The 13,908-nt window shown below is 42.4% G+C and overlaps 1 protein-coding gene across 1 annotated transcript in view; it reads left to right on the top strand.

The window, feature by feature from the left end:
- The window catches only part of HCN1 (hyperpolarization activated cyclic nucleotide gated potassium channel 1), a 122,874-nt gene that overhangs the window by 64,359 nt on the left and 44,607 nt on the right, over positions 1–13,908 (top strand). The window contains exon 3 of the mRNA XM_015424461.1: positions 6,913–7,059. Within this exon, the coding sequence (XP_015279947.1) occupies positions 6,913–7,059 (147 nt within the window). The remainder of the gene's footprint in view (positions 1–6,912; positions 7,060–13,908) is intronic.

Consider the following 13,908-nt stretch of genomic DNA (forward strand, 5'->3'; position numbering starts at 1 on the left):
TTTCTCTTTCTCCAGACTGGGATCATTGCTGGGGTATATCTGAATTTAGGATATTAGAATAGTGGTAAACAGGGCTATTTTGGGGCAGGAACGCACGGAACGGAGTTCTGGTTGGCTTCAGAGTTGGCCACGCCTACTACAGCCAAAACCTCTGCATGCGTGGCTAAAGAGGGAAGGCCTGGAGAGCAACCTTCCCCGGCAACTCCAAGGCGGGCAGGCCGGGGGGGGGCTGAAAAGATGGGGGAGGCATTTAAATGCCTCCCCGTGCCTTCCCCTGCCTGTCCAAGGGTTGGCTTGCCCGGGCTCCCCGCAGCCATGGGACGCCCAGGCAAACCAAGGGAAGGCATGGAGTGTGGCCTAATATGTTAATGAGCTGTGCTGTCAAAGGTGTGGCCTATTATGCTAATGAGTTCCTGCTGGGCTTTTTCTACAAAAAAAGCCCTGGTGGTAAAGTATTACGTTTGGCATAAGTAGGGGTAGATTGCCTTAGAAAGTGACAGTTTATTTCACTGCCATTCATATAACCTTTGTAGTAAGGCCTAATGTTGTAGAATTTTTCAACTTTCTAAATTAGGTAATACCCCCCCCCCCAAATCTCACTGTGAAACAGCTCATGTGTATAAACCCAGAGCACCCAGCCATCCATCTTGAGTAATTAGTGCAACATCAGCCACAATATCCTGACAGCAAACATGCTTCTTTTACAACATCTGGTGTTGAGGACTAAACCATGACCTTCCTTATCATGACCTTTTTAGTTTAATCCCTTTTGAAAATAAATCTTATTAGGGATGAGTCAGCAAATGGCTGTACTGTGTTTTCTGTTTATAGGTGGTGTTTTGAGGCAGTAGGAAATGAGCTTATTTTTTAGCTGTTTCATATGAACATATCTTTATGGGGTAAGGTTTTTTTTAATTAGTCATGTCTATGATAAAGGGTCTTCTAGGAACATAATTCAGATAGGCTGAAAACTATATGTTTTTTTCTCCAGACATGGAATAAACAGAACTGTATTTGAAAATGTTATATCTTATAGCATTGTCAGCATTAGGAACAACAAAGTTCATGTAAGGGTCTCTGGAATGAGAAAGGGAACACAATAGCACACCATAGTATTACTGCTGTTGCCAAGACTTTATTCTCAATTGTGCTGGGAGAGAACAGAGAATGCAACACCTTAATTTCCATTCAGCAACAACATCATACCCCCCTCCCGCCATCAAGTGTAGGGCTGCCAAATGCAGCCGGGGGGCGGGGAATCCCCCGTTTCGGAGCCCCGATTCCCGGCACGCCGGAATCGGGGCCCGGGGGAAACCCCACCCCCACGTGCCCGTCACCCGAAAGTGACGTCGCACGCTGGGGGCGGGGCCACGCCATTTGAGGGGAAAACTCTTTGTTTTCCCCTCAAATGGTGTGGCCCCGCCCAGCGTGTGACGTCACTTCCGGTGACGCTCTGGCAACGCGCGCGCAAAGCGCGCACGCGCACGGAAGACTCCCGGACGGGAAGGAGCCTCCCCCGCCGGTGAGTCAAATCTATTTGGCAACCCTAATCAAGTGACAGCTAACTTATGGTGACCCCATGGGGTTTTCAAGGCAAGAGACATTCAGAAGTGGTCTACCATTTCCTGCTTCTGCATAACGACTCTGGTATTCCTTAGTTGTCTCCCATCCAGATACCAAGCAGGGTCAACTCTGACAAGATAGGGCTCTACTGGTCATGCCCTAGAAGGGGCCTAGTTAAAATTGCTGGTGGGCCTTGAGTGGAAGAGACACCCAGAATGGAAAGGGAACCTTCAGCCCGATACTGTTAGCAACTTCTGTGTCTTCACCATCCAGTATCATTGCACCTCTGCAACCACTTAATTCCTGTTGTTAGTCTCTATTATCATCATTCCTGTAGGAAGGATGGAAGAAAGAATGACCACTGCCATTCAGTCCTGGACTGCCAATAAGATAGAATGGTCAGTTTGCTGCCAGCAGTGGCCAAAAGCCACTCTGTTGTGAGCATCAGATATCTAGAATAGTGCTCTGTCGGTTCTTCAAAGAGGTGCCTGCACATTCTACTTATCTGATACTTAAAGTCATTTTAGAAGTTTCATCAATGTGATTAGTTTATCTCAATTAATAAAGGATTTGATCATTATGTCTAGGGTGAAAATTATTTGTGACACGCTATCACTTTGGGGTGCCAATGTGTGCCCCCTATGCAGCTTTATGCCTGGAATGTGGCCAGAACATGTTGATAACTAAAGCATGGCTAATTACAATTAAGTATTGCCTTTGCCTTCTTTTCAGTTCGGACCCTTCTAGTTACACCTATCAGCTTCTACTGGAATCTAATGACTCTAACTGGATTACCTATATAGAATCCAAAATTAAATCCCTGGATATCACCTTAGATTCCTTACTCCTTACTTCCGAATCTGAGGCTTTTTCAATTATAAGAGCCAATCTACTTTGTTCTGAGCTACATTCACTGTATAATGCTGCTAATAAAACCTGTTCACCCCTGTATTTTGGAATATCTCCTAAAGTTGACCAAGCTGCCTCTTACCTGTACCAACTTCACACCCCCAAACTCCGTAGAGCCCTCTCTTTGCCTAGATTCAATGTATTACCTTCAGCCTTATTATCTGGCCGCTTTCAGGTTGTGCCCTTTTCTGACAGATGTTGTCCATGCACAAATGATAATATCGAAATGATTTCCCATGTCTTGTTGCAGTGCCCCTTCTACCATGCACTACGACTGAAATTTCTAAATTTTATTTTGGCTCAATTAGAAGAATATCCTGATTGCTTAAAGATTCTTATTCTTCTTGATAATCCAAACCTTGACATAACAGAAACTGTTGCTAAATTTCTTTTTGGTGCCATTTCTATTTGCCCTTTATTTAATTGATGGGTATACTTACTTGGTAATTCCTTGTTTCTGTATTTTGCAAGTATTATTCTATGCTGTGGTTGTTGTTGGTGGTGGGTTTTTTGTATATGGGTTTGCAAGGGTTACATGCCAATAAAGGTAACTGGACTGGGCTATCACTTACAGTGGTCAGAGAAACATCCAGTTTTCAAAATAATTTGCCCTGTATTGGGATGATAGAAGTAACTGTTTCCACCTAAATATTTCAAATAAGCACCTAATAAAGATTTTCTAACTTTTGAGAAGATACATGGGTAGAAATCAACCCCCCAAAAAATCCAAACTAGGGATAAATGTGAAAGATACAACAAAAATGGAAACTGTAAACATTTTCCTATTTTTAAATTGAAAAGCAAGATGAAAAACAAGATCCAACAATCTCTTCTGCTGGCGAAAAAGCAGATATTGGGTCCCCTCTGTCCACCAGAAAGACTGTCCTGGAGGTCATGGGACCTGCCTGGACATTAACACCAAACCAAGTTCAAGTAAAAGTAACGTGCTGGATTGTATTGAAGAAGCCCAAGAAAAGAGTTAGTGAAGTAGATCTTCCCCACCTCACTCTTCTTCCTGAAGGAAAGTGAGATAAAAATGCACTAAGATAAATGAACAAATAAAATGCAGAGAACAATCAGCTCCACCATGTCATCACTGGTGTCCAATGATAAGAGATCTGAGTCATTTTGTTTTCAGATGACAGAATAGATCAAGGATTATGGATTTTCTAAAGGAAGGTAGATTTATTACCAGGAATGAAATGAAGTACAAAATGCAGAACCGCTTTCTGTCAGTTTTTCTGTACTTATGAAACAGACATCAGATACATGAAATTCTGAAGAATTCTGATATAACCATAAATCTCAGAAATCTGGAAGGACTTTTAGCATTTTCAATTAACTGTAAATGATTTTTCTCAAGAAGGACCAGTTCAATTGAGAGCTTTTATATATTGGTACATCAATAGCAGTACAGTTCATTTTGGAGGAACTATGGCAATACATAATTCTTGGAGATAATAATCCCAGTGCATACAGTTGTTGGTGGAACTGTAGTACTGTAATTTTGTACTGGGTTAATTTAGCAAAATATGCTATTAAGCTCACTGGTAATACTTTGAGCTATCTAAAGTCATGTTTTGAAAAAGTTAATGTAAATGTAGGAAATCTGTTGAAGAGACAGGATTGATTTAAGTCATCAATCAAATCACTGAGAAAGAAACAGTAATGTAAATCACTGCTTTAAATCAATATTTTATGTTTATTTAACAACAGCTTATCTAATAGAGGTGCATATTGTTTGTTATAACTCAAAGAATGTACTGATTTTATGCAATTTGAGATTTTACACCACAGAGATACACCATAATTTTCATAAATATATGTTACAGAACAATCCTAAACAGAGGACTTAGCCTTAACAATGAACCTAGAAGGACTTTGTTTAGGATTGAAAAGTAAGTATTGTTTATTTTAGAAAATGATTGACATAAGAAGAGCCCTGCTGGATCAGACCAGTGGTCCATAGTGCAGCTTCCTGTTTTACACAGTGGCCAACCAGTTCCTCTGGAGGACTAACAACAGGGCATAGAGGCCAAGACCTTCCCCTGATGTTGTCTTCTGGCACTGGGCTTCAGAGGTTAGTGCCTTTGAATATGGAGGGTCCCCTCAGTCGCCGTGGCTAGTAGCATGGATAGACCTATCCTCCATGACTCTGTCTTATCCCCCTTTTAAAACCATTTATTCCCATGGCCATCTCTACATCCTCTGGCAGTGAATTCCACATTTTAATTGCTCTGTGTCTAAACTATTTCCTTATGTATAATACATGACTTTCTTTTAGATAACATAATGCTTGGACAGGCAGGCAGGGTCTCTTTTATAGCCTGTAGATATGATTTTGTGTGGAGATGTGCTGGTTGGAATCAACACAAGAAGGGATTTTATCGGACTTCCGGTTGATGTCGGCACACTCATGGACTCACCTCCCGGACCTCCTACGGAGGGAGGGGGTGAGCAGGCTCGTTAACCCCCCCAGGGGCCCAGCGAAGGGACCCTGGCCAAGGAGCTTTGAGGGGGTAGCCTCTTTGATGGCTGAAAGCTGGAGAATCGAGGTTCTCCCTTGCTCCAGTGGTCCGTCTGGCCGAGAGACCGAATGGTACAAGTGAAGCTAACCAGATCAAGCGCAGGAGATCGGGCGTGAAAAATGGTGAAGGAAGCGGGGTCGGAAGACCAATTATGAACGTGAGTCAACCGAGAAACGTATTTTAAAAGAAAAGTCCTCCCTACCCTACGCGGCGGAACGGCAGAAGCGAGCGTGGAGAGACGTCTCCTATGCGCATAAATCATTGTGCAAAGGGGGGGGGAGCGGAAGAATAAATGTGCGATTGCCCAAAGGTACTCACCCATTCGAGCTATACAGTCAAGCGCATATTCAGAGACTTTTTAAAAAAATTCACGAAAGTAAACAAATGAAAAAGATGGCGGGGAAGAGGGACAGAGACAAAGAGAAATTTTTTAAAACGAAACCAGAGTCCCCGAAGCCGGAAATGACCAGTGAGACGATGAAGGTGATGGCTCAGGTCATGCGCCCTCTACTGGAACAGCTAAATGCCTTTAAAGAGCAGATGTTTGTACTAACAACGAATATTACTGTGCAACAAAATCAGCTGGCAGTGGTAACAACAAGTATCACTGCTCAACAAACGCAAATAACGGACTTGATCCAAGTAATGAAGCAGGATGCTGAGAAAATAAAGGAAATGGCTGAGACAACGCAGAAAGTGAGGAAGAAAGTGCAAAAATTGGAAAAGAAAACTGGTTTTTTTGGAAGATCAGATGCTGCAGGTGCAAATGGATAAGGCCAACATGGTCCTGCACTTTCAAGGGGTGCCAGAGAATAGAGGAGAGAATCTTAAAGAACTTATGGGTGAGCTACTCGCCCCAGTAACAGATATAAAGGCGGAATTATTACTCAACGACATGGATGTGGCCTACAGGTCATATTCAGGATTTATAAAGAAAAATAATCTGCCTGGGGAAATTGTAGTAAGATTCTCGAAGAGGCACGTCAGGGATGCTGTGACACCCCTGAAGGTGGGGGAGAATGCTGTCAGAAAGCTAAAGGATATTCCATTTGAAGTAAGGCAACGTAGAAAGAAATATAAAGAACTTGTGCTCTTCCTCCAAACAAACTCAATTGGATACAAATGGCTATTTCCAGAAGGAGTAACATTTAAGATCAAGGAGAAGAAGGTAAAGATTGACTCTGTTCTTAAAGCTCAAGAATTTCTAAAGGAGCAGCTGGGAAGGTCAGAGGACGAGAAAAAAGAAGAGGATGGCAGGTCCAGCGGTGAGCTGGAAACTGGTTCATCTGGCGAGGACTCTTTGTCTGAGCAGGGGGCTGAAGGACTCTGAATTGTGCCTTTGAGAACTTTGGTTCCAGGGGATGAGGGGGGGCACTGTTATTGGGCAATTAAATGTAAATGGGGAGGGTTAAAAGTTTTAAAAGTTTGACACAGTTTATAAAAAGTACAAAGATGAAAAGATTGGATGCAAAAAAGCTAGTTGGAGGATCTCCTCTCTTGGGTTTTTAGTCAGTAGTGGGTTCTTTACTTTCTCCCTTATATGTAGTTTTTCCCCTTCCCTTTTCTATTGTAGTTTTTTGTAGTGTTAAAAAAATCAATAAAAAATTCCCTCCGGGGGCTTAAAAAAAAGAAAAGAAGGGAATTTATCTTTCCATTGTCCCTTTACGCTTCATTTTGCTCTTTCTCTTTTGTCATGTCATGCTGTTGCCATGTCACTCCTCCATTGTCATGCCTTGCACTTTACCACCCCATCCCACAAAAATAAATAGTTTCAACCCAAAGCAATGGTTGTTGAGAGAGAGAGAGAAAGAGAGGCATATCATCTTTCTGATGGGGAGCAATCTTTATATGCCTCATCAGCTTTGTACAAAAAAAATTATTGCATTGATGGTTTTGTGTTTTCTTCTTCTAGTACAAACAAGTGGAACAGTACATGTCATTTCATAAACTGCCTGCTGACATGCGTCAGAAGATCCATGATTACTATGAACACCGTTACCAGGGCAAGATCTTTGACGAGGACAGCATTCTCAATGAGCTCAACGACCCACTTAGGGAGGTAAGAAAGTGAACAATATTGCATGATGATCTGGGAGTGGGGAATTATTTTTGTAAGGTTAAACAATTGCTTCTAAATCCAACTGATTGTTCTTCCATACTCCATCAGTAGGATTCTTGTTCAAAATGATTGCTCTGTAAGACACTCTCTCTCTCTCTCTCTCACTCTCTCTCTCTCTCTCTCTCTCTCTCTCTCTCTTTCTCGCACACGCACGCATGCACGCACGGACTAGAGGTACCAGTGGCAGTTTTTATTAAACTGATGTTTCTTCTAATTCCCATCCTGCTTTTTGAACAGATACGCCACTTCAGATTTTGAGTAGGAAAGAGACATTTGAGTGAGTATATTTTGGGTACGGAGAAAGCTTATGGGGCTTTTGCCTAATTCTGTCAGAGTTGTGCTTAGCCCAGGTCCATGACATTGATGCAAACAGATGAAATTTTGAAGGACAGTTAAAAATATCTCAAAACATTAAACCAGTATATTGAGAGTCACACAAATGGAACCCATGCTGAAAAGTTAAAAAGTTTATAATGAACTCAGAAAGCAGCCTGAGCATAAAAAGGTAAAGGTAAAGGTTATATAGAGCCACCCATTACATTCCAAGCTGGAGAAATTATGCTTAAATCATAATAGGTCTGAGCATTATAAACTAGACAAATTTGTATTCCAGACCATGTTGTTATGAACATCAGTGGCATAAGAGCGCTTGTTGATGTTACTTTTCTTTCTCAAAATAGCTGCAAGCCCAGGTTAGCAGTGCAGGTCAAATGACTGTTTTGCTTTTTTAAAGTGAACATGTGCATTTAATTGAAATATCATCAAGTGTATAGAACAAGCAAAAGCCAGAAATGTAGGTGTTCCTGAATAGTAGGACGTCCCCATCTGCCCTAAAATGGTGCCTGTTTTTGAACTTCCAGAAATTCAAAGAGGACTTTCTTTGAGCAGCAGTTTGTAGAATTACTGGTAAATTAAAAGGTAAAAGTAAATTCAACAATAATGAGCTACTGAAGGTAAACAGTATTTACTTCACGGGCATTGTTTAAGAAGTAAGATGTGGAATTGCTCAAACAAATGCCTGAACTATGCAATATATCACTAAGATCTCTGCCCTTGGCACAGAATAAGACAATGACCAGCTTAATACCAATGTTTCCAACTGACTTCAAGGTGATCTGCCACCCCCATTTTCTATTAGGTGACTTAGTGGAAAGCCTTAATTAAAGCTAGATTTGTTAAATGTATAGAAGGACAAGTCGTGCTGGGAGAGATTCAGTCATGGGTTTGGTGCCATCTCCTGAATTTTTTTTAAAAATATCTTGTACCTGGGTGGGGCCCAAGTTGCTCTGCTCACATAACTTGTACTCATTGCACGTACTTAAAAGTTCCTTGCCACTGAGTAATAATGGCATCAGGACCCAACCCAGTCTCAAGAAGAAGTGACCCAAAGCATGCACTATAAAGATCATCACAAGTAGGCATTCCATGATCAAGGAACGAAGCAGCTGAAAAATGTGGGCCTGTTTTTTTAAATGTGGGAACGCTATGGCTGAATTATCTCAAGGTCAGTGAGTGAATCTATAGAATCCATCCACATGCCAAGCAGATCATTCAAGAAAATGAACCAAACTTTCTGTCTTTCTCTGCAAATGCAGAAGAAGCCTCCTTTTCTAATATATTTTGCTTCATCTATTGGCTGTTTTAAAGAAAAATTCAAATACGTAGGTCATAATTCTTTGCATTCAGGTATTATCAGCTTCCTTCACTACAGCTACAGAAGTCATCTCGGTTGTAGCAGATTCAAAAGCCTAAAATGTGCATGCCCGATAGTAAGAAAGTCAGCAATTGTTTAATCTTCTCAAACTAAGTGTTCAAGATTTTGTTTACTGGGTAGCAAAGGTTCATTTCTCCTACACATCAGCAGCTGTTCTTCATTTCTCAAATTTCACCTGGAAAAGGCAAGTGAGCTACCAATCGCCTAAAGATAAACTGAGAAAATGAAATGCTTCAGCCCAGAAGTGGGCAGCTGGAATCATGAGCAAGAGAATGGAAATGATTATGCAGCATTAACTCTAGTAGGTCACTGCAGTTTCTGGTGTAATTATATTGCGATTTCATTTGTACATTTTTGTGCTTGGTGAAAGCATTGCAAATGAAAAAGCCCTCATCAGACACTGTATTCAGTGTGAAGGCTACATCAAATGGTAACGAGAATGTACATATAGTTGTTATGCACAAAAAAGCCTGGTATAACAGGTTGTAAATGTGAAAAATATTGACCAGTGAATGAAATTTTTAAGGACTTGGGCAATATCTTAGAGCCTAATCCCAGGGCCCCGAAAATGCTTCTGACAAGCAGCCACACCATAGATCTATGTAAGAAAATTATAACACTGGCTGTTGCTTTTCAATCCTGTTCCCAATCATTCCTCATGCAGGAGTTGCCGTTTTCACTGCGGCTGCATACTGAGCTGACGTTTTCCATTTACAATCCCATCACAATGGCAAGATCTCATGCTTGGTCAATCAGTGCCAGTTCAGATGTTATCAGCATATATTTCAAGTTAGGGTTTTTTATGCTTATAGTGAAACCTCATTTACCAATTTTTTGCCCATTCATCCAGTTCAGAGAACTCCTGTTGGAGTTCTTCACAATACACTTTTGCTGGTATCCTAACTGCCTACCTCACTGCTTACCCCAAATTTGAGATTATTTATTAACAAATTATATAGTACCAATCATAGAATCACAGAGTTGGAATGGACCATACAGGCCATCTAGTCCAACCCCCTGCTCAATGTAGGATTAGCCTACAGTATCCCTGACAAGTGTTTGTCCAGCCGCTGCTTAAAGACCGCCAGTGAGGGGGAGCTCTCCACCTCCCTAGTTAGCTGATTCCACTGTTACCCAGCTCCTACTGTAAAAACGGTTTTCCTAATATCCAGCCGGAACCTTCCTGCCCTTAATTTAAACCCATTATTGCGAGTCCTCTCCTCTGCTGCCAACAGGAACAGCTCCCTGCCCTCCTCTAAGTGACAGCCCTTCAAATACTTCAAGAGAGTGATTATGTTCCTCCTCAACCTCCTCTTCTCCAGACTAAACATTCCCAAGTCCCTCAGCCTTTCCTCATAGGGCTTGCTCTCCAGGCCCCCGATCATCCTTGTCGCTCTTCTCTGCACATGCTCCATTCTGTCCACATCCTTTTTGAAGTAAGGCCTTCAGAACTGCACACAATATTCCAGGTGCAGCCTGACAAATGCAGTGTACAGTGGGACTATGACATCTTGTGATTTGGATGTTAGCCTTTTTTGTCACCACATCACACTGGCTGCTCATATTTAACTGTCGGACCACCCTTGCCCCCAAGATCTTGCTCACACAAACTGCTATTCAGAAGTGTATCCCCCATCCAGTATGCACATTCCTCATTTTTGTTACCAAGTTGTAGAACTAGGCACTTATCCTTGTTAAATTGTGTCTTGTTTGCATCCACCCACTTTTCCAGCGTGTTCAGAACTCATTGAATTTTATCTCTATCTTCTGGTGTGTTGGCTGCTGCTCCCAATTTAACATCATCTGCAAATTGAATGAGTAGCCCCTCCACACCCTCATCCAGATCATTTATAAAAATATTGAAAAGTACTGGGCCCAGAACTGAGCCCTGTGGCACCCCACTGGCCACCTCCCTCCATTCAGATGAAATGTCATTGACAACTACTCTCTGAGTGTGGTTCTCTAACCAGTTCCCTATCCACCTAACTATCCTAGAGTCCAGTCCAGTATCTTTTAATTTACCCATCAGAACATCATGAGGAACCCTGTCAAAAGCTTTACTGAAATCCAGATAAATGACATCAACAGCATTTTCTCAATCCAGTAAGATTGTCACTCGATCAAAGAAGGAAATGAGGTTGGTCTGGCGGGACCTGTTGGGGACAAATCCATACTGACTTCTCCGGATCACCAAGTTGTCTTTTAGATGCTCACAGATCGAGTCTCATCACTGATGCCTGTAGAATCCCACTGCTTATGTTTCTACATTGCAAAAAATGTTGATTCACCCCTGCCCTCCACTTCCAGATGTCAACCAGTTTTTCTAAGGCACAAGAGGGCTTGTCCTTTTATCCAAAGTTTACTCAGTAGACTTAGATGAGGGACTTTGTCAAGGTCTTTTGGGGCACTGAAGTACCACCCATCTGCACATTAACTTGTTAGTTTTTAAGTTGTCCATCATTCCTATAACTTGATCTCCCATCACTTCCTTTGGAATGAATTCTTTTAACACTCTTACTTTCCAAAGAAAACAGCTGCAGCATGGGTAACTTCCTCATATTTCCTAGAGTGAAAACCAATCCAGAAAATATATTCAGTTTTTTTCTGCAATTAACCTGTCTTTCGGCTAATTGGTTTTCTACATTTGCTGTGTATAAAGTAAATTGTTTGTCTTAATATGTTTAGCAATATGCTGTTATCACTCACTCACTTTTCATCCATCTTATCATCATCTGACTTTGTTTTGCCAGAGCCCGTGCTAATTCTTATTCACCTGCTTTGGGTAAGACTTCCATTAAAAAAAAAAAAGCTGCCCTGTTGCCTTTTCTGGCTTTATTGACTTTACTCATTAACTACTCCGGCACCCTCATAGATACAGTGGTACCCTGGCCAGGTTCCATGTTTTCGTAGGTCCTGGGCAAGCAAGTATAACTGGGGCCCCTTTCCCACTTGGAGTCCCTGTTGGGAAGAAAGATGGGGTAAAAATGAAGTAAATAAATATCTCATAAGAACCCTAAGAACCCTAAGAGATAGGTTAGAAAAAAGTTACAGTGTCTTGGTGAAGATTACACAGTGAGCCTACATTAAGGCTGACCAATGAGGACCAGCAGCTTTCATTGACTGGCAAGTGGTCACCTAAGCCTACCCATGACGCCGGCCCTGGTGGTACCTTACCTAAGCTGCGATATACATTCTATCTGTGCTTCATCTGGTATAGATTTAGATAATTTCCAAAACATCGGTCCCGTTCACACTCACCGATTTGGTCCGGGAGCGGGACAGTTTGGGGCCGGATCAAACCGGCGCCATCACACCACAACATCTGGGAAGCGTCCGGCTTCCGTACCCAAACTGTCCCTTTCCCGGGATGAGCCGGCGCAAACTGAACCACCTACTTTGGTGGTTCAAATGGACGCGCCGCGGCAAACCGGACGTTTGATCGCCGGCGCGTCCTTGCGCCGGCACAACCCCGGGCCGGAGCCGAACTGCGCATGCTCCGACATGCGCAGTTCGGCCGGCCCCCGGTTAGGGCTGTGTTTTCTCCCCGGCGTTTGATCGCGCCGGGGAGAAAAGGCGGCACGGCCGGGGGATCCGGGGGATCCCGCCGCGCCGTGTCAACGTTGGCGCGGCTTTTCAAAGCCGCGCCTTAAAGAGGCCGTGTGGCAGGGGCCATCATTACCCTCTTTACCTTCCCTATAAGGTTCCTTTTGACTCAAACCCAAAACTATTAAAAGAATTTGAGCTTCTTCTTGCTTGGTAAATGTTATACATTTCATACATACTGATGGATTCTCATTTTCAAAAAAATGCAACATGTGCATTATAGCTGAATGCACTTAGCATATTTCTTTATTCTCACAAAAAATGGATTTGGTCTGCAATACGTATAAATTGCAAACATCACCTCAGTATGTCTAGGTTATGTCCAGGCCTTTTATACATGAGGAGCTTGCAACCTACAGACCTCTAGTGGGGAGGAAAAGAACTGAAGATTCATTCTCTTACTAGAGGCTAGTAGTCAGGCATTGCTTTTGTTGAAAAGTACTTTTAAAAGCCCATGGGATAATATTTTTGAAATATGCATAAGATATATGGACAGGTTACAGATGTAAGTTAATAAGCTTGTTAAATGCACTGGAGTTATACTTTTGAAAATGGCAGCATGAGATGTAAAAGTGATTGCACCACTTGGGAACAGTGACCATAATGTTATTGAGTTTAACATTTGTATAAATAGGGAGTTGCCCAAAAAGACTGACACAACTACTTTTAACTTTAAAAGGGGTAACTTCTCTGATATGAGGGGACATGTGAGGAGGAAACTGAAAGGAAAAATAGAAAGGGTCAAAACCATTGGGGAAGCTTGGAGACTATTTAAAATTACAATCCTAGAAGCTCAGAAAAAATATATACCACAGGTTAGGAAAGGCACAAATAGAAAAAAGCCTGCATGGTTAACAAACAAAGTAATGGAAGCTGTAAAAGTCTCAGTGAGGTTGATAAAAGGGAACACCGGCTGTGACAAATAAAATGCAAGTCTGTGATCAGGCAGGCAAAAAGGGAATATGAGGAGCATATAGCAAAAAATGTAAAGACCAACAATAAAACTTTCTTCAAATACATTAGAAGCAGGAAACCAGCCAGGAAGGCAGTGGGGCCCTTGGATGACCAAGGGGTAAAAGGAGTACTGAAAGATGAAAGGGAAATGGCTGAGAAGCAGAATGCATTTTTTGCCTCCGTCTTCACTGTGGAAGATGAGAAGTACTCAGGGCTCTAGTCGGGGGGGAGCTCTCAGGTACGGAGCTCCGGAAGAGAACCTCTAGGGGGCGGGGCGGTCACGTGGTGAAGCCCCGCCCCCTTCTTTACCCCGCCCTCTGCTTCGATCCTCATTCCGTTTGGGAATGAGGATGAAGCAGGAGGGTAAGTAGCCGGGCCTTCTGACACACTTCCGGTGATGTCAGAGGGTGTGGCCTTCTGTCACTTCCGGTGATGTCAGGGGGCGTGGCATATGCAAATAAGTTATGCTAATGAGTTATGCTAATGAGCTCCGGCAGCTCTTTTTCTACAACAAGACC

This window comes from Gekko japonicus, unplaced genomic scaffold, assembly GCF_001447785.1.
Source record: "Gekko japonicus isolate JY-2015 unplaced genomic scaffold, Gekko_japonicus_V1.1 scaffold82, whole genome shotgun sequence".
Classification (NCBI taxonomy): Eukaryota; Metazoa; Chordata; class Lepidosauria; order Squamata; family Gekkonidae; genus Gekko; species Gekko japonicus.